Genomic DNA, 26308 nt, shown 5'->3' with positions numbered 1-26308 from the left:
CAGGAAAAAGCATGGGATAGTATTTAGATGACCAAAAATAGCTTTGGCATGTGTATTGAGACAAGAATCCAATATCTCTATTCAGACCAGGTCTCTCCATAGTTAGGATATTTCCGTTCCACCTTAAAAGGGAGCAGGCTTTGTGAGTCACAGAGTCTGCGTATTTCCTGTTCACAGGATGTTTATGTTTTCTATTGCTTTCGTTTTCTCTCTCAGTGCCTGAACACTGAAGCAGGCGGTCAAGTTTTTTCTCTGTTCTGACTAACGCAGAATAAACTTATAAATAATGCTCTCCTGCATGCATCTTTCGCTGTGCATTATCTGCTGATAAGAGCGTGCATCAGCTCTGGAATGTGGCAAGCTATTTCTGGAGCTCGTGTCGCTAATTGCTGATACTGTGTGTCTACGGGAGATCGATGGACGTCCGGAGGCGACGTGGGGCCATGATGGACTTTGTCTCCCTGGCAGTATCCCAACAGTTTTCAGTTTAGTAATACGTTGTAATTTCTCTTTCAAGTCTATTTCTGAAATTCTTTTGTAGTAAGACAGCCGCTTTGAGATCTGTACTGAATGTCCTGGGAGACTGAAGTGTTCTTCTACTGGCTTCTCTGTCTTGTGATTCCTGATGTCAGATTTATGACCGTTTATCCTTTGGTGTAGGGTTTGGCCTGTTTGTCCAATATAGAGAGATAGAGGGCACTGCTGGCATTTAATGGCATACACAATGTTAGAAGATGAGCAATTAAGTAAGCCTGAGATGGTATGTTTGATGTTGTTGGGTCCAGTGATGGTGTTGTCTGGGTATATGTGGCAGCAAAGTTGGCATCTGGGTTTATTGCAGGCTCTGGTGCCAGTGTCCATGTTAAGTCTGGTTGCTGTATTATCGTGGGTAAGGAGATGTTTAAGATTGCGTGGCTGTCTGTAAGCAATGGAAGGTCTTCCTCCCAGGGGCTTGAGAAAGAGAACTGTTGTTGTCTAGGAGAGGTTGTAAATCTCTGATGATGCATTGAACTGTTTTAACTTGGGAACTGTATGTGATTACGAGTGGTGTTCTGTTATTTTCTCTTTTGGGTCTGTCTTGCAGCAAGTTCTCTCTGGGTATCAGTCTGTTTGTTGATCTGTTGTTTAACTTCATCAGGTGGGTATTTTAGTTCCAAAAAGGTTTGCTGTAGATCTCTTAGGTGAGAAACCCTGTCTGTAGAGTTGGAACAGACGCGGCTGTAACATAGAGCCTGGCTATGTAAAATTGATTGTTTGGTATGTTTGCTATGGTAGCTGAAAGCATGTAGATATGTTTGTCGGTCAGTTGGTTTTCAGTATAAGGTGGTGTCTATGCATCCATCCTGTATTTTTATAGTAGTCTCCAGAAAATGTATTTCTTGCATAGATTGGTTCATTGTTAGGTTGATGGTGGGGTGAAAGTTATTGAATGACTGGTGGAAGGTGTCCAGGGTCTGCTGAGCATGTGTCCAGATAATAAAAATATTGTCAATGTATCACAGGTGCAAGAGAGGTAGAATAGTTTATTAGCTATTGTTTTTGTTAATTTATTCATCTACTTTAAATATATACTCTTATGAAACTGCAGGTTATTACAATGTTCTGATCTGTTTACAATTTGTCTGTAAATATTCAATAAACCATTTCCATTCTTTTATAAAAAGTTATCTTGATTTCTTATTTTTCTGGTAAGATTTGCCATTTCTGCATATTTTATAAGCTTTTGAATCCATTCTTCTTTTGCTAGAACTTCTGCTTCTTTCCATTTGGGGGCATTCTTGCTGCTGTAGTAGCATACATGAATAAGTTGATGTACAATTTGGGAAGTTATGTCCTTCTCATTCCCAAAAGCTTCTGGGAGCTCTTTTTTTTTTTTTTACAAATATTATTACAAACATCTTTTTCAATTCATTATATATCATTTCCCAGTAAGTTTTAACCTTACTACAAGGCTACCACATATGATGAAAAGAACCTTCTTTCTCTTCCGACACTTAGTTGATTTAAATTTATACATTTTTGCCAATTTACTTGTTGTCAGAGACCATCAATATATCCTTTTCATATAATTTTCTCTAAGACCATAACATGCTGTAAACATCAGGAAGAAAATTCTGACAGAAAGATCTGTTTGTTAGTGGAATGGACTCCCTCAGGAGGTTGTGGACTTTCATTCATTGGAAGCTTTAAAGCAGAGGTTGGATGGCCACCTGTCATGGATGCTTTAGCTGAGATTCCTGCATTGTAGGGGGCTGGACCAGATGACCCTCAGGGTCCCTTCCAGCACTACAGTTCTTTGGTTCTATGATCAGTATGGAGGGGGTTGAAAGGGGGTGGCCAAATCAGGAGAGAAAAGGAAGTGCAGAAAGAGGAGTGATCTGTGTGTAGGAGAGAATTGAGGAAAGTGACGAGGAGGGTGGAGGAAAAAAGGGAGTAAGAGTAAGAATGGGGATGCAAAGTAAGTTGCAAAAAGGAGGGAGTTGGAGGCTTGGGGATAGGGTTGAAGATGAAAGCAGGGGCATGAAAGGGCCTGAAAAACAGGAGATGGGATGAAGGTGATAATGGATGCAAAGCAGAGCTGCAAAAAGAAGAGACCTCAGCAGTTGCATGAGATGGGAAGGGGAAGGGGAAGCTCTAGGAGGTTAATGTGTCAGGAATGGCAAAGAGTTTGGCAAGTGGAGGAAGCATGAGTGCAGCCTCCTGTAACTTTCCTATTGTATTACGCCTTGCAGCGGGGAACAGCACAGAGTTTATAAGGATGGGGATGTGTTGTACCCCCTGGTATAGACTCCATATTGACTTCTTTAACTCCTTCTGGCAGCTGGAAGCAGAACATTCTCAGCAGGCTGGTCAGTAGGATGAAAATTTCAGTCTTTGCCAGCTGCATTCCCAAACACATGCGAGACCCTGCGGAGGAGACAAGGGGAAAGCAGCAAGTGAGCAATAATTTACTTTCCAGTGTCCATTTCTTTGTACTCTACACAATGCTGTGGTGAACTAGACATAGTTAGGACAGGGAAATAATCAAGGCTGTTGTCAATTCCCTAGCCTGCTGAGTGCCAACATTTCATAGTTGATTATGAGAGGCAAACTTTGGTCAACTGCCCTGAGCAATAGAGGGGATAAGTCACAAACCCAGATTGAAAGAAACTGAAAGAGATAGGAGGAGAGGGAGGAGAGGTTGTAGAAGCTGATTTCCTTGTGCTTGCACCCCTGGTTTCGGTGTCAAGGTTTCTGGGTTTCTTTGTTTATTTGGTGCTGACACAAAGAGAGCTGCAAGGTTTTTTAAAAAAATACTCAACTGCCTCTGCACAATCCCCAAGGGTGATGTTCTATGAGCTTAATAATCTTCTTCTTATTAATCTTCTTCTTAACCTTGCATTGTGCAAGAAGGTCCAGCACAGGGCTAATCATTTTTTTATTTAAAAAACAATAACATAGTACGCTGAATTCGCTCTTCCCTCCCTCCCACCCAACAACATAAAATGTTTGGAAGGGTATATTGCTGGGAGGCAGGGACAATAAGGAAAGCGCCATATAATATTTGCAAGTTTAATATTCCAAGGGCAGCTCATAGAATGTTTAGTTGTAGGGTCACAGCTAACCGGGCTGAGACAAAGTCTCTGCCTGAGAGCTACTGTCAGCCAGAGGTGACACTATAAGACTCAGTAAAAGAACTCTTTGATGTCGTAATGCGTATGGGGTTGCTCGTGCGTAAGCTGCCGCCTCTCCAGGCTAAATTGCCTTGTTAAACCTTTCTGACTGGACAGCCCTTCTCACCGTGGCTGCCTCAGTCGCTAGCAGAATCCGTCAGTGGGCGTTTCTTAAACCTCTTCCAACATAAAAGTTGTTTGACGCCCAGTCTCCTCCTACTCTCACTGTGCGGAAGTCTTCTGCGCAGGGAGGGCGTGGGTAGCGGAGGACCTGTGCTCTCCCCGCTGGTGTCCAGTGAAGAGTCCTGGGGAGCCCTCTCGCTGATTCCCCCATCTGCCCCCCTTTATCCCTGGTGTTGCGCTGATTTGCTTCCCCCTCTACTGAGCTGCCTCTCTCCCTGCTGGGCCCTTCTCCAGCATCATCTGAGAGCCTTCTCTTTGCCTCTAGCTCCAATGTCAGTTCCCTGACAGATGTCTTATGGAAAAAGTAGAAAATCATTATCTCTAAGATGAATTAGGCACTTTAATTTGCCTTTCAACTGTTTCATCATCATAGTCTTAGAATACGATGGGATTCTAAGTGTAATATGAGAATTATGGCTCAACAAAGCCCAGCATTAACAATGCAATTGAGTGTACATTATGCATCGACCCAGGTAATCAGGCCTATTGTTCTCCGCCAGCCCACCTGAGAAGTTCATTGTAAAAGAGGTCTGAGCTGGTGCTCCAAGCTCAAACTGCATGGCTCTTACAAGCCATTTTTAAGTCTTTATACCCAGTGCTATTTTCCTAGAAAAAGAGGTGCTAAAACTTACCACAAATACCTTTTATAATGGCAATGATGCCCACCTGACAGGTGCTGGAACTGAGTTCCTGTGAGTTCCAGCTGGGAAAAAGCCCTGCTCATACCAATAATTTAGGAACTTTCAGCACTGTAACTAAATCAAGTTTTACTGCCTGTGCAATGTTTTCTGAATGCTGTGTGGAAAAGCAAAGGACTCTGACCTTTGGAGAGTTTGTATGTGAACCATTATAAACTTACCAAATGTGTGGTCTTTTCTCTCTTCTTTGGAAGAGGGAAATTTTGAAAAAGAACTCACAAGGGCATATATTAAAGGTCTAGCAGCCTATATTTCCACACTTTACTTTGCTGCATATTTTTTGATTTAAAATCTTTGTTGGGGTGTTCTCACCAAAAGAATACTTGCCCCAAACCTGGATCTTGGAATTCTCCTTTCTATATACCTATTTTTTCCCCTGACAACCAACCAGAAGAACCTGTAAAACCATGCTGTATTATCATACAAAAATGGCTGGCTCATCTTTACTTTAAAACATCATCTACAACAATTGAATAGGCATACAGTGGTACCTCGGGTTAAGTACTTAATTCGTTCTGGAGGTCAGTTCTTAACTTGAAACTGTTCTTAACCTGAAGCACCACTTTAGCTAATGGGGCCTCCTGCTGCCGCCGCACCACCGGAGCCCGATTTCTGTTCTTATCCTGAAGCAAAGTTCTTAACCTGAAGCACTATTTCTGGGTTAGTGGAGTGTGTAACCTGAAGCGTATGTAACCCGAGGTACCACTGTAATTATTTGTATAAAAAGGTTAAGAGATGTTTGGAAGTTAGCAATGAGGATGTCTGCTGAATTTCTGCAGGAACAATACAGCACGTGGCAGATGATATTAAACACCCAGCTCCTGAGAGATACGGGACAAAAATACTCCTTTGTTCTTTGAAAACGGAAAACTGGCACATACCCCAATCTCCTATAGAGGTCAGGATGAAAGAAGTAGAAAGCAGGGTAATTTCATTGCACACTCAGTTCTGAGTGTGGTTTCAGACCAGGCTAAATTACATCCCAGGAAAAGATGTAGGGTAGCTTTAGCCTAAACATGCCCAGCAGTGCTACTCCTGCCAGAAGGATGTTATTTCTGCTCTGCCTCCCTTGCTGCTGCTGTTGTCATTTCCTGGAATCTCCCCAATAAGCATGCCTACAAATCACAACATAGCTTGGACATTGGCATTTACCTGCACCAAATGGCAGGTATTCTTCTCTAGCCACATATTGTCCGTTCTTGTCCAAAAAATGATTTGGGTTGAACTCTGTTGGCTTCTCCCATCGTGTTGGATCAAGAAGAACAGAACGCAGATCGGGAATAATAGTAGTCCCCTGCAAAGAAGAAACAATTGAAAGGGATTGCACTCAGAACACTGGATTGTCCTTCACTACCCTAGGGCTAATATTTGTGAAATTCAAACTGAATTTAAACTGGGTGGGGTTTTTGTGGGGAGAGTGGCATTTACCAGTGGCCAGATTCATCTCCAACTTTTTTCCATTTAAAAGCTACCTGTATGGGCAGGGGAAAGGACGGTCTCGTTCTCTCCATCCGTCTTTTAAAAGGGAAGACCCAAATCCAGAGGAAGACTGCTGGTCACCATATTTTCCCCTCCTTGATACATGAATAATAGAATTCTAGAGCTGGAAGGACTCCAAAGGACATCAAGTCCACTCACCTGCGATACAGGAATCTCAACTAAAGCTTAAATTACAGAAGACCATCCAACCTCTGCTTTGAAATCTCCAGTGAAGGAAAGTCCACAACAGCTCTGTCAGAACTTGAAGCCATTGGTTTAGGTCCTGCCCTCTACAGCAGGAGAAAACATGCTTTTTCTATTTTCCATGTGATAGTCCTTCAGATAGTTGAAGATGACTATCATATCTCCTCTCAGTCTCCCTTTCCCCCAGGCTTTAGCATAACTAGCTTCCTCAATCATTCCTCATAAAGCTTAATTTCCATACCCTTTATACTCTTGCTCACCCTCCTCTGCACACGTTCCAGCTTGTCAATATCCTTCTTAAACTGTGGTACCCAGAACTGGACACAGGACTCCACGTGTGGTGTGACCAAAGTAGAATAGAGCAGTACTATTATTTCTGGACACTATACTTCTGTTGATGCAGCCTTGTATAGCATTAACTTTTTTTTTTTATGCTGCATCACACTGTTGACACTATACTCCTGACAAAAAACAATAGCACTAGCCAATGGTGAAACAAGTCTGCAGATGGAACTCCTGCTCTTGTGTGGTTTTCTTGCTCTTCGGGTTTTAGACAACACAAACTCCTGAATGGCTGCCTGCAACACTCGATACACTGCAGCCCAGTGATGCTGTTTGTTCTTGGGATACAGGAGTGCAGTTGTATCATGCTTCTATACCTTGGGAATGAGGAAACCACAAATCTTCACATCCTCTGTACATTGCCTGACAACCCCAAAAAGTAAGGCATATTTAAAGCGCTGTGTTTCATGAATCAGAGCATTGATGTAGGGCAATTTCTTCTTATCTTGATAGCTGATTGAGTGAGCAGAACCTATGACATCGTCTATCTCTTTGTAGGCTTTATCTGAAGAGAATGATAGAAACATATGGTTTATTTTGAATATTGCATTCCCCCCCCCCTGATGGACATTTATTTCCCATGAACTTATTCCATACGATTCTGTGAATGAGTCCCTGTTTCTTACATTTATAGCCCACCTATTCCTCCAAGGAGCTCATGTCAATGTACATGATTCTTCTCTACTCTAGATCCCAGGGGTGAAAAAGGGGAAAGTGAACCTCCGCTCAGCTGTTTCCGGTTACTAGAGCTGGCTGTAGGGCTATGATCCAAGGCTGTCTGTTTTACACTTAAAAACAAACAAACATATCCTCCACCCCACAATATTTCCTACTTTCTTTCATTAATCCTCTTTTCCTTACTTGATCTTGGCAAACATCAATCAGGGAAAGGACTCAGGCACTTATTTCACAGCAGAAGCAATGATGGCATCTGCTGGGGACCTCTTGGCCAGTCCTCTGCATGGGATCCAACTGTTAGAGGTTGAGGTCCCTTTGCTCTCCCCCCTAAAATATTTGAGGGGCCCGGACCTCCCAAAGTTGATGGATGTTACCATCCAAATGTGGACTGGGGCTTACTTGCCCCCTAATAATTTATTTGATTTGGCACCCCTGCCTCTTTATATCAAATAAATGAGCTTCTCTCAAAGAGAAAATCACCCACTAAGCTGTGCAGAGGAAAAGGTGGCTTCATTGGCTATGTGTTAAACTGCCATTTATATTTCAAAAGATTCCAAAGTCCTTTTATCATGGCCAAAGAAAATGCAAAGAGGGAGTGAGTGAGCCCAGCAGAACTCTTCCAGGCTGAATGTTGAGCAAAGGGGGAGAGAGAGAATAAGGAAACAGCAGGCTTGTTACTGAAGTCATAATCTGTGCATTGGTTAACATTTCATATTTGTTGCAGAGGTTTAGAAGGGGTATGGCTTACGGGCTGTCATGAAGGAACCTGGACTTCAGGATTCATCACTATACCCCTGGCAAAAACAATGACCTCTTTATGCATCTTTCTCTCCCTTCCTTTGGCCATGCCGTTTCCCAATCTTCAAATTGTCTTCCCTCTATTTGCACAGCCATTCCTCTCCTTCAGAAAAACTTTCATTGAGTCACTTAGCTTCATCCACTACCCACAACTGCCTCCTGTTCCAACTTTCTTACACATTCAGACCCTCCATCTCTTCCTGTCCCAGTAATAATAGATTGGAAGCTTCCTATGGGGACAGGGCATTTAGGGCACTTTATATTTCTGCTTCTGTTGACCTTGATTTTAGGTTCCAGAAACTATGTAGGAAAATGTTGGTGGGGAAAAGGGTTCTTTCTAGATGAGTAAGTCAAAAGCATTTAACTTATTTTGATAACCCTTTGTCTTCCAAAACTTATATCATAAACTCACTTACTTTTAACTATTTCCGTTCCTTTAAGTTCCTTATTTTAGCACCTCATTAGATATGAATGAAACCTTTAAAGAATTACAGTCCACTGTCAAGAGGTCAAGAGAGGCCCAGGCTCCCATAGCTCCCTCTCTCACCTTGGATATCTGGATGACTTGCCAGGAGGAGAAGCGCCCATTTCAGAGAAACGGTGGTTGTGTCTGACCCTGCTACAAAGAGGTCAAAGATACACTGAGCCATGTTTTCTTCATCATAGTTAGACTCTGGGTCATTCCTGTTCTGATGTTGAAAATAGGGAAGGTGACATGTCATTTACATGCATTACAACCTGTCCTTCAGCACTTACTTTATCTACTTTCACCCACTTATTACCATACCATCTTGTTGTTGTTTAGTCGTTTAGTCGTGTCCGACTCTTCGTGACCCCATGGACCAGAGCACGCCTGGCACTCCTGTCTTCCACTGCCTCCCGCAGTTTGGTCAGACTCATGTTTGTAGCTTTGAGAACACTGTCCAACCATCTCGTCCTCTGTCGTCCCCTTCTCCTTGTGCCCTCCATCTTTCCCAACATCAGGGTCTTTTCCAGGGAGTCTTCTCTTCTCATGAGGTGGCCAAAGTATTGGAGCCTGAGCTTCAGCTTCACGATCTGTCCCAGTGAGCACCATACCACCAGGAAATGCTTAATAAGGGGTCAAGGGTCCCATCACACCACCTGAAGTGACATGGGAAAGTGCCACCACCACTGCCCTGATGATGCTGCTTCCTCCCTTACCTGCATTGCACAGCAGTGCCTGCAAAGTGACAGCAGCAACAGTGGTATCCAGTAAGATCCTGTGAGATTTTGATGAAATCTCACCCAAGCTGCCACCACTGCCAGCAGTGCTTCTTCACCAGTGGTGGACTACCATATTTTTCGCTCCATAAGACACATTTTTTTCCTCTTAAAAAGTAAGGGGGGATGTCTGTGCGTCTTATGGAGCGAATGTGTGGTCCCTGGAGCCAAGTTGCTGGAGTGCAGCACGCTCCTGGGCTGCTCTTTGGGGGGGGGGACCGAGCTGCTCTGCCAGCAGCCTCCGCTTCCCCCTGCAGCCCCGGGAAGCTTTGGGAGGCTTTGCGTTGCTTTCACTGAAGCCAGAACAGCAAGAGGGATAGCATGCAAAGGCTCTTCAACATTTGATTCAGAATATATATTTTTTCTTGTTTTCCTCCTCTAAAAACTAGGTGCATCTTATGGTCGGGTGTGTCTTATAGAGCGAAAAATACAGTAGGTGGTGCGTCAACAGGGATGTCTCCTGTTGGCACTCCACTGCCCAAGGCTGTTAGCAATTTCACCCCTCCCAACCTTCTTTTTAAACCTCATTCGAACAGTTTGTTATAATACTGTTGTTGTTGTTGTTGTTGTTGTTTTAAAATAAACGTTTTAAAAGCCTTAGCCCCACCCACTAAATTGCTTCATGGATGGATCCGGAACAGGTGGTCCCCGGGGTGGCCTACAGAAAACTGGCCTGAATTGAGAGCCACAGATTGAGGCCACAAGGCACACAGGGGGGGTTGTATACATTCCTGCAATGGATAGCATGAGTTAGAACTATGCACCAACATATCCTCCACTGAAGAAAAGTGAAATTAAAAATGAAACCATTGAACCAGTAGAGCTTTCCTGTTGTCTCTGCCCATGTTTGAATGCAAGATGAACACCAATCCAGAATAATTTATGCACAGAAGCAATGCTCCAAAGGGAAGACCCCTTACTTGACACACACAAATTTCTACTCATTCACACTCACATTTGGGGTTATAGAAATACCTGGCATTTCCTACCCGTTTCAATAGATGTTTATGGATGGAAGCCAACCTACTTTAGCAACTAAAATGACTATGAGGGAAATTTGGCGAAACTCGATGTGCTTTTCAGCTGAGATTCAGAATAAAAATATTGGTGTCTTGGCAAGACATTAGTATTCACATGTAGGATGGAATATAACAATTCCTTGGATGAGCAGGATTCAGTTTCAAAGCAGGTACTTACTTTCTCCATCTCAAGTAGATAGAAATCAATGAAATCCTGTGGATCATGCAGAGCCAGATTCTCCTTATGCTTCGCTATCTCCTCCTTTGCAAATGAAACTACCATCTCCATGCAGGACAAGGCCTTCTTGTGGGGCCCTGGGAGATGTTTCACGAGCCATGGGAATGCTTCATACAACTAAAGGAAAGATAGCAAAAATGCTGTCATTACCATGAGGAAGCTCAGTCACATGTTTCATGTTTTGGATTAGCACTTTAATAATCTGCATAATCCTTCAGGGCTAGCATATTACTTTGAGGCTAACTGAGAAGAAAGAAGGTGTTTGCAGCTTCTCCTGAATCTCACAACAACTGGTTCTGGGAATTATCCCTAGCTGAAAATGTGAAAGAAAAACATTGCTCAATATATTTTCCAGCTCCCAGACTTCATTCCAAAACTGGGAATAATCCCAGGACTCCTCCTGGAACAAATGAGTGGTCTTCTTGCAGGAGGTGGGGATGGGTTGAGAATATGGCGGGGGGGGACGGGGACATTCAAGTAAGTTGACATTTAAACATGAATTTGTCTAATATACAAATTCAAGCACAGCCATCCTTTGAAATGTGCACTTCTGCAATTTTTATTATTACTTATTTTATTTATTAAATTCCCCAGTTGCCCTGTCAAATAATGCCCATCTTTCCTCTACAAAAAATCTTTTAAAAACAAAACTTTTCCTTTTTTCCTATTTTCTGCATTAAAGATCAATTGCATACCTTTTCTGAATACCATATATATATATATATATATATATATATATATATATATATATGCTTTCGTAGATTTTCATATATATATATATATATATGCAGGTTTTGGTGTCCTCGGGTGTCTTCCCGTGTAAAAGTTGGGGTGTCTAGGCGACGTTTCGACGAGGTCTCACTCGTCATCTTCAGGCCTGAAGATGACGAGTGAGACCTCGTCGAAACGTCGCCTAGACACCCCAACTTTTACACGGGAAGACACCCGAGGACACCAAAACCTGCATTCCTGTACCCGTGAAAATCTACGAAAGCATATATATATATATATATACTTAAACAAAACAAAAAAAGTTGTACATTTATGTCGTTTGTGACAAGGGAAACAAAGTTCACAATAACAAAACAAAAAAAACCCCAAAACTCATATATTCTGACAATAAATCTTAGTGTACAGCTAACTTCTTGTCGTCTCCATACTTCACTTAGCATTTACTAACTTATTGCATAAACATATCCATTCCTTTTATAATAAAGTATTATTTCTCCTATATCCTTATTTCTTGCTTAATATAGCTACAGAGGATATTCAAAGGCTATGACTGAGTTCAAACTGCAACAACTGTTCTTAAGATATGTTTTAAAAACTTCCCATTTTGCAGTACAATGGTACCTCTGGTTACGAACGTAACCCGTTCCGGAGGTCCATTCTTAAGCTGAAACCGTTCTTATCCTGAGGCGCACTTTTGCTAATGGCACCTCCCACTGTGCGCACACCTCTGACGCGGGACTTCCACTCGCATCCTGGGGCAAAGTTCACAACCAGGAGCAACTACTTCCAGGTTAGAGGAGTTCGTAACCCGAAACGTGCGTAACCAGGAGCATTCATAACCAGAGTTGCCACTGTAAATACTTGTTTTGAATTATCTTCCATTTTTCGGTTAATTTGGCTAGCATATTCAACTAATTTTTGTAACCATTCTGACCTGAAAGGGATTTTATCACTCTTCCAGTTAGTCGCCATTAGGATTCTCGTGGCGACAGTGGCATATAATTAGATTTAAACCTAATCTATCTTCTCCAACACTCTATGCTCTATCATAATGGATTCCAGAAGGCTGAATGGGGGCCCTAAGATCCTTTGGAGACCTCTCTGGCTCAGTAGGAATGAAAATGTCTACTCACAGAATGCTGGATGCTGCCTTGAAATTTTAGGACAAAATCTATGGCTTCTATCAGCTTCTGGAACTTTTCATCTTCAAGAGCAAACCGGTACCCAAAAACTACAGCACATATCACGTTGGAGACTGAATTAGTGATGGGCATGGAGGGGTCAAGTGGTTGTCCTGCAAAATAAAGTTATACCAATGTGAGTTCAGCTGCTCCTGTTCATGCTGAGAGTGGGATTTTATGATGGTCAAGAGAAACCTGCTGTGATCTCCAGCACAATGGGGCAGTGTGTCTCACAGAAGGTTTGGTGGTTCAAGTCCACCCAGGGACAGCTGTGGTCAGAATTCCTGTATTGCAGGGGATTGGACTAGATGACTCTCTGGGTCTCTTCCAAGTCTACCATTCTGTGATTCTAAAGCATATTACATTCATTTCCAAAATGGACAGAGGCAGTACACATAGATTTCTGCAGACTGGAAAATAAGAAAACCCATCACCATCACCTAGGATCATGTACCCTTTGAACTTGCAATGACCTCCACAAGCTGACGGGCCTCCTCTGCTATTTGGTGCTCCATGCCTTTCTTCCCCAGTCCCAGCTTCCGCATAGTAACCACTCCAAGCCGTCTCTGTTGCTTCCAGACGTGATCATTTGAGAATATAATACCTATGGGAAATCATTGAGAAATTATTATTTACAGAAATTAATGTAAATAACTAAGTTGTCAGCCTGGAAGAAACTATGTTCACTGAAGTTCATGTCCTTGAATTTAATAACTACTTGGTCTCTCTGAAGCAAAGAATTAGAAGATGATGCAGAATCCGTCTCAGAGTATTATATGGGCATCTCTACGATATTGGCATAACAGAACCTCACTTTCTATTGCCTTTTGTCATTCAGAAATTCATTATTCATTATTGTGTGATAACAGAACAGAAGTCAAGTGGTCCCAGTAGTCCCTGCACTTTACAGTATCAGAAAAATGTGAGATCTCCAGATATGTGATATCTACAATGGGGGATTTTGTCTAGCGTTTAAAATTATGGAAAACTCAGGTGATACCTGCAAGTTCAGTCTTTGTTGCACAAACAACCAGTGTTGATAAAGATAAACTGAACTCCTTCCTCCATCCAAGTCATTTATAAAGACATTGAACAACAACATGCCCAGGTAAGAACCTTGCAGCACCCCCTTGTCCTCCTTTCCAAAATGATGAGGAACTATTAATGAATTTGGGTTCTGTCAGTCATCCAGCTACAAATCCACCTAACAAGTACCTCATTCATCCCACATTTTAGCAACTTCCTTGCAAGAATATAATGGGGGATTTTGTCTTTGACTTCTGGGAAATGAAATTGCCAGTGAGGCAATGGAGGAATTTGCCGGACCTTACATTCTTGGCAGAGTTTGAGTTCCAACAGATATCAGGGAAATTGAAGTCTCCCATGACTCTCCTTTTTTGAATGTTTGGTATTCTGTTCTAGGGAGGCAGCATCTAAGTCTTCAGTCTGGTTTGGCAGTCTATAGCAGAGTCCCACAGTAAGGTCACTGATGTTTCCCTCTTATACAGTTTTTACCCATATAATCTCAATCTACTTTCCTTGCTCAAGGTCTCTTCAACAGGTTTATACTTTGTATTGTTTTTCACTCATATTTAGTTGTTGTTTCTGCACTATTTTAAAACCATTTTAGCTGTTTTTATATGTCTATATGTTGCTGTGAGACATTCAAGCAGAAGGCAATTGATAAATTAATAGGTGACGATGATGGTGACTGCCCACTGGGTCTACCCTAAGTAGGATTATTGTTCAGTACCACCAAACTTGCCAACAAAGGTCCGTATAGTAAAAGCTATGGTTTTCCCAGTAGTAATGTATGGAAGTGAGAGCTGGACCATAAAGAAGGCTGATCAACGAAGAATTGATGCTTTTGATGGTATCTCACCCACAGAGTCTGGTTATTGACTAGGTATATAAGGAATGAGATAATCTTTTGAGCATCTTGATCCCAAGTTGTATATGCCTTTATACGCCAAAGCCAACATCATTAAATTATTCTGTGAGCCACCCCAGTATTTTGTGATGAAGGGCGGTATATAAATGTAATAAATATAATAAAATAAGCCCAGTAGCTAATTGGCAGTCAGTGGAATTCTTTCAGCTGTGGCATAACATGTTGGCTGTTCGTGCCCCCATGAGCAGTTGACCCATTGCATTATTCATCAGCTGCAGCTTCTGGACTAATCGCAAGGGCAGCCCCAAATAACAAACATTGCAGTAATCCAACCTGGAGGTTACTAGTGCATGAATGGCAGTAGTTAGGCTATCCATAAAACACTTGCTAGAGGATTGGGTTGCATCTAGGTAAGTTTTACTCACAGAAGACTCATGGAAATTAATAGACCTTCATTAGCCATGCACATTAATTACAATGGGTCTACTGTAGGACTAGCATTGGCTCCAACAACCCATTTCCTGCAGTTAATAGAGAAGCTTTGTTCTGTTTATCCAGGCAGTCATTTAAATTTTTCTCTGGGGGAAATACCAGTAGATTGTCTCATTCTTCACTACTCACCCTTTCCTTTTGTGTTAAAGAAAGACGGCACTGGTCGCTCGTCAAATTGTTCAGAGCAGTCAATGAGAGCTTCTTTCACTGCTTGGAATCCAGACAGGACTACAATGGGCATATGTCCCGTCCACATGGTGTAAACGTTTCCATATTGATTTGCCATCTACCATTTGGGTCAAAAGAGAGGAGAGGAACATTGTGTTCAAAGTAAACAGGTGGCTATTTCAACTTAACACATGAGCTCCAGCCTTCCTTACCTCTACAGCTTCTCACAGCTTCTTTTACCAGCATCTCCCTCCCTCCCTCCCTCCCTCCCTCCCTTCCTTCCCAACCCATTTGTTTTACTCTCTCTTGAACATTTTGTGCAGGGATGTGGAAACTGGAGCCCACCAGTGACTGTAGAACTGCAACTCCCTGCCCATTGGCCATGATGGTTGGAGCAGATGGGCATTGTAGTCTGGAGGGGACCAGGTTGGCATAAACTGGGCTAGAGCACTGGATCAGGTTTCTGACCCACGGTGGGTCACAGCAGGAGCATCTCCCAAATATATCTCTGGGCTAGAGATTATTACCAATTTCAGATGTTTTAAAAGTTATGTTCTTATCTGATGGCTGAGTATTCTTTGAATTGTTTTCTCTGGGAAAAAAATGGCTTATAAATGACTTAAATAAACAAATAAATAAAAGAAAATATCGACTGACAAGGAGTGAATTCTTACGGAGAAGGCAATGGAAAACTACCTGTTTTGATTTTCTATCAAGCTTAGATTGCTGCAATGTGTTATACATAGGGCTGCATCTAACATTGGTTCAGAAATTTCAGATAGTGCAGAATTCAGTGGCCAGGTCACTCACCAGGAGAAGACTGAGCATATTACACTGATTCTCCTCTGACTGCATTGGCTGCCAATTAGTTTCTGGCCCAATTAAAAGTATTGGTTTTGATCTACAAAACCTTAGGATCTCAATACCTCAAGGACTGCCTCTCCCCATATGATCTGATCAGGACCCTGCAATCATCATCTGGGGCTCATCTTTGTGTGCTTCCTCTACAAGAGGTCCAGGGGATGGCAACACAAAAACTGGCATTTTCTGTAGTCTCTCCTTTTTGTGGAATGTTCTCCCAAGGGAGGTTCAGCTGATGCCTTCATTATACACTTTTAGGTGTTTAAGACGAAACTGTTGCTCTTCAACCAGACCTCTTGCTGATTAACATCTTATACCTTTTCAAAATTTGTTTGTGGGAAGGGTTACTGGTTTGTTAGTTTTTTGTTCTTGTTTTTATCGTGTGTTTTATGTATGTTGTATTCTGTTGTTGTTGTTTAGTCGTTTAGTCGTGTCCGACTCTTCGTGACCCCCTGGACCAGAGCACGCCAGGCACTCCTGTCTTCCACTGCCTCCCGCAGTTTGGTCAGACTCATGTTTGTAGCTTCAAGAACACTGTCCAACCATCTCGTCCTCTGCCATCCCCTTCTCCTTGTGCCCTCAATACGAAGCAGGAACCGGCAAGCCACTCCAGTATCCCTGCCAAGAAAACTCCATGGACAAAGACAACAGGCATGTTGTATTCTAACTTATAGAAAACACCTGAAGGCAGCCTTGTATTGGGAAGTTTTTAACATTTGACATTGTATTATGTTTTTATATTCTGCTGGAAGCCACCCAGAGTGGGTGGGGTATAAATAATAAAATTATTTATTATTATTATTATTATTATTATTATTATTATTATTATTAGGTTTGAACTGCCCTGAGCTGTGGATTAAGGGTGATATTTATAAATTAAATGACTAATAATAGCTACATGTGAGCGACAATCTCCTTCATTTTCTTGGAAAGAGATATGAGCTTCTACTTCATTGCCAAGAGAACGTTGTGCCCATTAATCTGTTGGAAGGCGGGAGGTTCCCAGCATTCTAGGTCATAGGCAGAATACAATGGAAGAGAAGGAAGACAAATTCCAGAGCTTATTCTAATAAGCTGTTTGATTAGCTCAGCTTTTGTTTTGCAAGATGTGTTTCAGAGATAAGCCTCCTTAATCCAGCAGCTACAAGCAAGGTACACAGTAATAATATTAAAACTAATGTAAAAGGAAGGGGACGCGGGTGGCGCTGTGGGTAAAACCTCAGCACCTAGGACTTGCCGATCACATGGTCAGCGCGGGGTGTGCTCCCGCTGTTCGGTCCCAGCGCCTGCCAACCTAGCAGTTCGAAAGCACCTCCAGGTGCAAGTAAATAAATAGGGACCGCTTACCAGCGGGACGGTAAACGGCGTTCCGTGTGCTGCGCTGGCTCGCCAGATGCAGCTTGTCACGCTGGCCACGTGACCCGGAAGTGTCTGCCTATAGAGTGAGATGAGCGCACAACCCTAGAGTCTGGCAAGACTGGCCCGTACGGGCAGGGGTACCTTTACCTTTACTAATGTAAAAGGACAAGGTTCTTATTAATATTGAAAGGCACAAAACCATGTAAACAAGGTCAGTTATATTAGAATAATTAGGGCATGGGTAGCTAAGTGAAATCAGCAACATGCCAAAAAGTTGCTGCATTTTCTATATGGCAAGTGTTGAATTGTAAATGGTAGCAAGATCAGCCTGTGAACTTCCTGTCCCAGTGCCATTTCTTTCACAGTGGCAGTCAAGGGCAAAGTTTGTAATACGATGCTCTGGGCGAGAACAAAATTTGGCACCCCCAAATAGACCTTCTCAGTTAAGGATCTTCTCAGTTTTGCAGACACAACCTCGGTGCCCTCAGTGCTGGACCTCAGTGGAGGCTGAATGATGGGGGCGGAGGCGCTCCTTCAGGTATACTGGGCCGAGGCCATTTAGGGCTTTAAAGGTCAGCACCAACACTTTGAATTGTGCTTGGAAATGTACTGGGAACCAATGTAGGTCTTTAAGGTCTGGTGCAATATGGTCTCAGCTGCCACTCCCAGTCACCAGTCTGGCTGCCGCATTCTGGATTGATTATAGTTTCTGGGTCACCTTCGAAGGTAGTCCTACATAGAGTGCATTGCAGTAATCCAAGCAGGAGATAACTAGAGCACGCACCACTCTGGTGAGACAGTCTGCAGGCAGGTAGGGCCTCAGCCTGCGTACCAGATGGAGATAGGAGACAGCTGCCCTGGACACAGAATTGACCTGCACCTCCATGGAAAATTGTTAGTCCAAAATGACTCCCAGGCTGCGCACCTGATCTTTCAGGGGCACAGCTACCCCATTCAGGACCAGGGAGTCCCCCACACCTGCTCACCCCCTGCCCTCCAAAAACAGTACTTCTGTCTTGTCAGGATTTAGCCTCAATCTGTTAGCTGCCATCCAACCTCCAACCAATCTGAGTAGGCTGAAAGCAAAGAGTAAGGTTACCGTAACTTCTGTCATAGAGCTTCAGTATGCTGATGACAACGTAGTCTGCACACACAGAGAGGATGACCTCCAAACCATCTTAACCTATCGCTCAACATCCAAAAACCAAAAAACCAAAGTGCTGCACCAACAAGTACAAAACAACCCCTCTGCAGCACCACAAGTCCAACTCAATGGTACAATGTTGGAAAATGTTGATCATTTCTCCTATCTGGGCAATTATCTTTCCACAAGGGCTGACATTGATGCCAAAATCCACCATCGCCTGAGCTCTGTGAGTGCAGCTTTCTCCGAGCTGAAGTGTAGAGTGTTTAAGGACCAAGACATTGCAGGGATATCAAAATGCTTGTTTACAAAGCTATTGTACTACCAACCTTACTGCATGCTTGTGAAACATGGACCACTTATAAATGCCATCTCCAATTCCTCGAAAGATTCCATCAACGGTGTCTCAAAATGTTTTTACACATCACTTGGGAAGACAGGCAAACTAATGCCAGTGTACCGGAAGAAGCAAAGATCACCATTGTCGAAGCAATGATTCTTCAACATCAACTTCAATGTACTGGTCATGTTGTGCAGATGCCTGATTATCATCTTCCAAAGCGACTACTCTATTCTGAACTAAAAAATGGAAAGTGTAATGCCAGTGGTCAACAGAAGAGCCTTAAAGACTCTCTCAAGGCAAATCTTAAAAACGTAGTATAAACACTGACAATTGGGAAACAGTGGCCTGCGAGCACTCCAGTTGGAGAACAGCATTTACCAAAGGTGTCATGGGCTTTGAAGACACTCAAACTCAAGACAAAAGGGAGAAACTTGCTAAGAGGAAGGCACGCTTGGCAAACCCTCGCCATGATCAACTCCCGCCCAGGAACCTATGTCCCCATTGTGGAAGGATGTATGGATCCAGAATAGGCCTCCACAGTCACTTACAGACTCACTGTTAAGTCTATGTTCATGGAAGACAAACTTACTTGGCTACAGGTGATGGAAGAAGGAGGAGGAGGAGGTGCTCTTAGTGAGATTATTACCTGGAGATTAGTGTTTACTGCCAAGATCCATTAAGAATGATTTGCTGTTTTATTAAAAGTGTTTCTAGTTTGAGTGACCAATATGAGAATTTTCCAAGGCTTAAGAAATTGAATAGCATATGCAGGTTAGTATCTGTTGAAAGGTTGCCATGAATGAATGCTGGGGACCCACGTTCTCTGTCATTGTTTAATGCCTTTTCTTACATGTATCTGTTTGGTGCTGTGGGGTTTAGATATGATGTGCATATGCACCAGAAGTGATAGCTCCAAAAGACTTGAAAAATGCGGGCAAAGATTTTCATGTTAAATCTCTGGTTGGTCATAATCATAAGTGTTATGCGCTTCCTCAGTCTAACAGTATACAACTTACATTTTTGATTTGTGATTTTTGAATGGACATTTTCAACTTTTATACGGTTTTGTGGTTTTCAGTATTATTAATAATGACCTTTTATATTATTACTATTATTTGTATTGCGGATAGCTTCTGACAAAGGAATGATTTCCTCTAGGAAACAAAGGAAGTTTATCTCTAAAATGCATCCAGCTAAACATACAGTTGGATTTGGATTTGATATCCCGCCTTTCACTCCCTTTTAAGGAGTCTCAAAGCGGCTAACATTCTCCTTTCTCTTCCTCCCCCACAACAAACACTCTGTGAGGTGAGTGGGGCTGAGAGACTTCAAAGAAGTGTGACTGGCTGAAGGTCACCCAGCAGCTGCATGTGGAGGAGCAGAGACGCGAACCCGGTTCACCAGATTACAAGTCTACCGCTCTTAACCACTACACCACACTGGCTCTTTAGTTGGGCTAAATAAAAAGGTCATTACAAGAACCACCAGAGCTTGTCTTGGCTGTGTTCAATTGTCCTTGGTGCTTTGCCCCTCTTCTTGCTTACAACACCCACTACATTAAGTGTGCCCCCCCCCAGAAGTTGATAAACTACAATTTCCATCAGCCCCAGCAAGCACGGCTGATGGCTATGGAAGATGGGAGTTGTGTTCTGCAGTGGCTGGAGGGCCAAAGTTTCTGCACAACTACCCTGGATTATTTACAAGCAGAGTGGATAGACATCAGAGGTGGTTTTAGGGTAGCATGACCGGTTCGGCCACACTGAATGCCAGTGCCTCAGGAGGCACCACAACAATGATGTACAATGGTACCTCGGGTTGCATACGCTTCAGGTTACATGGCTTTAGGCTACAGACTCCGCTAACCCAGAAATAGTACCTCGGGTTAAGAACTTTGCTTCAGGATGAGAACAGAAATCGTGCTCCAGGGGCGCAGTGGCAGCAGGAGGCCCCATTAGCTAAAGTGGTGCTTCAGGTTAAGAACAGTTTCAGGTTAAGAACGGATCTCCGGAACGAATTAAATACTTAACCTGAGGTACCACTGTATAATGGAGAGCAAGTGGTGAGTGGGCAGTGCCAAATTTTAGCACTGCACAGGGAGCCACTGAAATTCAAGAGCCCCAAATCCTCCTCTTCTTCCATCATTGTTCTATCAAACTTTTATCTGCATGGCAGCTTCTAGGTCTGCCTGTGTATGGCCTATATAACACAGCAGCAGTGGCAGGAATGAACTAATTCAGATTCACAGATTCACAGAATTAATTCCAAAATCTCTGAATTGTTTTTGTTTTCTTTTGTTTGTTTGTTTATTAAATTTGTTAGTTACTTTTACTTGCCCGTATTACACCTGAAAGTAGTTTGTAAAAATTCTGGGTGACTTGAAAAGGAATTAAGTTACTTTTGCAATGGAACCTTGGATGATTTTTAATTAAATTCAGTTTTAATTTTAATTCAATGATTTTTACGTGTAGGAGTTTCATCGCATTTAATTGTGTATTAAATTGTGGCCCTTGCAGTTAGCATTTAAACCCATGGTACTGTTTAAGCTTAAATACCAGAATGGTTGGGGAAAATTGATAAAACAATTATTGACATTAGACTGAGTTATTACTAAGAAGTACCTTAATGAAAGTATCTTCACGAAGCTTCGCCCCGGATTTCCACAAACCTCCAATGAGAGGAAGCGGAAAAGGTCCTGGAGGATATTGCCTGCGTGACGAGAGTTGTTTCAGGAAGTGCAGAATCAGAAGAACCACCAGCACAGCAATCAAAAATGCCCGTATCTCCATCCTTCTCTTGCTGTCTCTTTCACCTTGTTTCTTTCTAGGATTCCTGGTTAGGTTCAACTCTCCTTCTTCAAGAGCTTTTTGATCCCTCAGAGACCTCGACATTTCTCTCTCTCTTTATATACTCCATTACTAAAAGCAATTAAGCAACAAAGGTTCTGACATCCCATCAAATAGCCCTGTAATGAGACCTCGAGGCACGCACCACAGCCGGACTCTATAATCATTCTTATGTGTGTCACTCAAATGTCCAGAGGTGTGTGTGTTTAATATGAATTGCAATTAGAATTCTAGATAGTGTAAGACTGATTTGTGCCACAAACATTCAGGGAAATGCATACCATACATTCATGAAATTAAAAAAGTATGTGAGAAAAGGCCTGCTGGGTCAGACCAAAGTCCTATTGAGTGCAAGTGCCCATGGGAAGCCCTCAGGCACGACATGAAGGCAATATCCCTCACCCACTATTGTTCTCCAGTATTTGCAGCATCTGATCCTGGAAATCTGGCATTGTCCAAGGGTGCAATGGGAAGCCTGAGCCGCCCACCCACCCACTTGATGCCTCCTTGTTCACGAGGTGGTTCCCTATTTTTCTCCCTTGAAAAGTACATAGAGCTAAAGGAGGAAGCTGGGACATGGGCATGCTTTCCCACATCTTCATTCTGCTCCATGTGTACTGGAACCAACTTTGGAAAAGCAAAGTGTGTATGGGCACATTCTCCTTCTCTCCTTCTCCTTTGGTGGTGGTGGGGCTCATCTGGGAGCCAAGTGCATGGTGCTTATAGGCAGGGAAAGCCAACCTAAGGCCCGGGGGCTGGATGCATCCCAATTGCCTTCTCAATCTGGCCCACGGACAGTCCAGGAATCAGCATGTTTTTACATGAGTAGAATATGTCCCTTTATTTAAAATGCATCTCTGGGTTTTTTGTGGGGCCTGCCTGGTGTTTTTACATGAGTAGAAAGTGTCCTTTTATTTAAAATGCATCTCTGGGTTATTTGTGGGGCATAGGAATTCATTCATTTCCCCCCCCCCAAAAAAAAATATAGTCTGGCCCACCACATGGTCTGAGGGACGGTGGACTGGCCCACGGCTGGAAAAGGTTGCTGACCCCCGCGACTAATCCCAAATTCCCAAGGTGTCCATGGGCCTAAAAAGGTTTGTGATCCCTCCTGGAAATGGAAGAGAATCATCATGAACGATGTCCATTAGTAGCGTATCCTTCACAAACTTGTCTAATATCCCTTTAAAGTCATTTAAATTGGTAGCATCATGGTTGTGTGAATGTTTTCTTTCTTTCTTTTTGATTTCTCTGCTTCATCTCTCAAATGCTCAGGGAAGTCTGAGGTATCTGTCATATAGCCTTGCTTTTCCAAACCATGCATACAGGCAGGTCTGGCACAGCCTTTAAGTGGAGTGAAGCCATTTCCTCAGATGGTGGAAGCCCCTGTGTTGGCGTCCCCATGCCAGTGGCAGAGAAGTAATGTTGGCATAGACAATGATTTTGGATAAGATCTTCATTGAGATCTAGGTGATTTTTGACTGAGATCTCAGCATAAATCACTGAGATCTTTCCTGCCATGGACTGGCTGGAAGCAGCGGAGTGGTGGGAGGCACCAGCTGGGGAACCCCTGAGGGAACCCCCAAGGAAAGAAGGCTGAGAGTCAGGGGATTGGTGGTAGGGTGACAATGAGTGGGCAGAGGAAGAAAAGGGAGCAGACGGGGAGGAAGAGGTATCAGCAGCTGAAGAGACAACAGAAGGGGTCTGTGGGCAGGGAGCAGTCCAGAATCAGAGGCTGAAAAGGAGGAGGGTCAAGAGGCGGAGATGAAGGAGGCTGCTGAAGAAGCCAGGGGGTCTCTCCTTCTTGCTGCAACATTTGCCACACCCTCATCTCCTGCAAGAAGAGGAGAGACGGACTCTCCCACATAGGTAATGTGGGCAACCAAAATGGGTGATTTGCCCTATAGGGGAGAAATGGAGATGAGACTATTTAAGCCCACTTCGTACCATCCTACACACTCACCTCTTCTCATTTTCTAGTGTGGGCTCTACATCTTTTTTGCCTGCTTCACATCATTGAGTGTCATCTGTGTGACTGGAGTGGTGTTTTGTTAGAATTTAGCTCCAGGTGGGTGAGTGGATTTTGGATAATATCTGACTAATATTGGAGCCAGCGTGGTGTTCAGGCCTCTCAGGCGCATCAGGGTCAATGTTCACCAATGGGGCCACGTTGTGCAAGACAGGTTCAGATGGCTGGAAGGATCTGTTTAATTTTGAAATGCTGATATTTATTATTATTCTATATTATTTTAATGAATGTTGAATGTTATTTTATTTGCATATTGTATATTGTATTCTGTATATTGTCTTATTTATATGATGATAGCCGCTCTGAGCCCAGCTTTGGCTGGGGAGAGCGGGATACAAATAAAATTTATTATTATTCTTTATTATTATACCAAATAAACAGGGAGCATGCAATAAACAGAGAGGAGTTTCCAAGGGCCTTGAGCAGCTGGCAGCTAGCTCAGAAAGATGGGAGAGATTAAATCCTTCCTTCAATCCATTCACCTCCTGGACCTCATTGGTTTTGGTTAATTTGGTTGAATTATTCCGATTGCAAATTCTATAGTTGTTACATTTTAATAAATATAACCAGTTAGCCACCTTTCTGGTCTTGAGTCTTCTTGGGTGTGTTGGCAATTAACCATTAGTACAGTGGTACCTTGGTTCTCAAACTTAATCCATTCCGGGAGTCCATTCGACTCCTGAAACCATTCAAAAACCAAGGAACAGCTTCCAGGTGGCTGCAGGAGCTTCCTGCAGTCAAGCGGAAGCTGTGTTGGATGATCAGCTTCCAAAAAACATTCGCAAACCAGAACACTTACTCCCGGGTTTGTGGCATTCGGGAGCCAAGTACCAAGTACCAAGGCATTCGAGAACTAAGGTACGACTGTTCTTCAAAAGAACTGGGTATTAGTTATTTAGGAACAGCAGAATGAGGAGAGGTGGTTTTAGGAAGCAGAGAAGGAATCTTGATTTCATGTGCCCTGGAGACCAAGATAGGCAGCAGAGCAAAAAGGAGGCACGTTCTGGGCTGCTGCTGCTGCTGTGTGCCCCTCCACTGAATACTAAAGGTTGTATATATGTGTAAAATAAGCCATAATCTTAAAACACTATAGCCTCTGCCATGTCTCAACTCCCAACAGAAACATGACCCTGGGTGGGTGTCTGGAACCCTTGTGGCTGGATGATGAGGAGTGGTGGGAGGATCTAGCTGGAGAACCCCCTAAGGAAGCCTCAGAAGAGGCAGGCTTAGAGTCAAGGGAGTGGTGGTGGGACAGGTCAGAGGATGAAAGGGCAGCAGAATAGTTGGATGCTGAGCAAGCATCAGGCTTGAGTGAGAGAGAGGAAGAAGAGGCAGAAAGCACTGCAGACATAGGTCAGGAAGCTGAGGAGGATGATGAGGGGACAAAGGCTGTGACAGCTTCACAGGAGCCTGCCGATCCTACTGTATTCCATTCCCTTCCTCCGTTTTCTCCAAGGACATGGAGGGCCTTGCATGTAGCAGGGCCAATAGCACAGAGAGCACAGGGGCCCCCCTCCCTGACAGAGTTTAAGACTGCTGGGGAAACATCCAGCCAAAGGGGAGACTTAGAGGAAAATAGGAGGCACAGATTGTCGACTGGTTTACTGGGGTTGGTCTTGCCTGTAGGTTTTCTGTTTGTATTCTGTTTCCTTGAATAAAGAATCAACTTCACTGCTCATCCCTGAGTCTCTGTGCTGACCTGCAACAGAACCAGCTCTGACATGCTGGAATCTTGCCTTTGCTCAGCAGAGATTGGGGGACTTGGCACCCAACCTTTGTAGCAACATATATACCACATCTTTGTGAAGGAGGAGTGAATAAATAAGTGCATCTTTTCTGCTTTTAAACAGAACTTTTAATTTAATTGTAAACATAACTTTTAATTTCTAGAGTTCCCTGGGGAAAATTGATAGATTGATAAAACTCTCTGGGAATTGTAACTGTGAGGAGAATAGGGAACCTCTAACAACTCAAAGGCCCGCGGTTGGCGCTGTGGTCTAAACCACTGAGCCTAGGGCTTGCCGATCAGAAGGTTGCAGTTCAAATCCCCGTGATGGAGTGAGCTCGGTCCCTGCTTCTGCCAACCTAGCAATTCGAAAGCACATCAAAGTGCAAGTAGATAAATAGGTACCACTCTGGCGGGAAGGTAAACGGCGTTTCTGTGCACTGCTCTGGTTTCGCCAGAAGCGGCTTAGTCTAGCTGGTGACATGACCCGGAAAAACTGTCTGCGGACAAACGTCAGCTCCCTTGGCCAGTAAAGCAAGATGAGCGCTGCAACCCCAGAGTCGTTTGCGACTGGACTTAACTGTCAGGGGTCCTTTACCCTTACCTTTTAAACAACTCAACACCCTGAAGAAACTACACTTCCTATTATTCTCTGGGGGAATCCATGACGGTTGGTGCAGGTGGTGCCTGGTACTGAACTTGCACTTTATGCAGCTCATGGACCAACATCCTTCACATGGATAAATAAGGAAGCATTTCCTTCTATGCAGCGGAAACCAAACAGTGTGCACTTGAAGAATAATAAGTTGGTAGCATCAGATAGATAAGAAACCTGGGAATATAATAATTATACTATGATATCTGATGTGAATTAGCCTACAAATATGGCACACAGGTAAAGCTTGTTGATTAATGCAATATGGATGACTCAAGACCTAGCAAACCTCTCCAAACACAATGCCAGAGCAGGGTCATTGGCAGGTGCATAATGGCAGTGGCAGGTGA

General features: G+C 43.3%; 1 protein-coding gene and 1 pseudogene across 1 annotated transcript; both read right to left on the bottom strand.

Moving 5' to 3' along the window:
* Window positions 1-487: 487 nt before the first annotated feature.
* LOC144328026 (uncharacterized) lies at window positions 488-1478 on the bottom strand (annotated as a pseudogene).
* A 1183-nt stretch (window positions 1479-2661) lies between these two features.
* LOC114598075 (cytochrome P450 2J2-like) lies at window positions 2662-21491 on the bottom strand. Its single transcript, XM_077929663.1, has 9 exons — window positions 21324-21491; window positions 14960-15116; window positions 12902-13051; window positions 12400-12560; window positions 10475-10651; window positions 8583-8724; window positions 6877-7064; window positions 5687-5828; window positions 2662-2907 (listed from the first exon to the last, which is right to left on the bottom strand). Exons 1-9 carry the CDS (start codon window positions 21489-21491, stop codon window positions 2720-2722), a joined length of 1473 nt encoding a protein of 490 aa, XP_077785789.1. The 3' UTR covers window positions 2662-2719.
* Between the last annotated feature and the right edge of the window lie 4817 nt (window positions 21492-26308).

The sequence above is a fragment of the Podarcis muralis genome, chromosome 6 (assembly GCF_964188315.1).
Source record: "Podarcis muralis chromosome 6, rPodMur119.hap1.1, whole genome shotgun sequence".
Classification (NCBI taxonomy): Eukaryota; Metazoa; Chordata; class Lepidosauria; order Squamata; family Lacertidae; genus Podarcis; species Podarcis muralis.
This window is presented reverse-complemented; position numbering and strand designations above follow the sequence as displayed.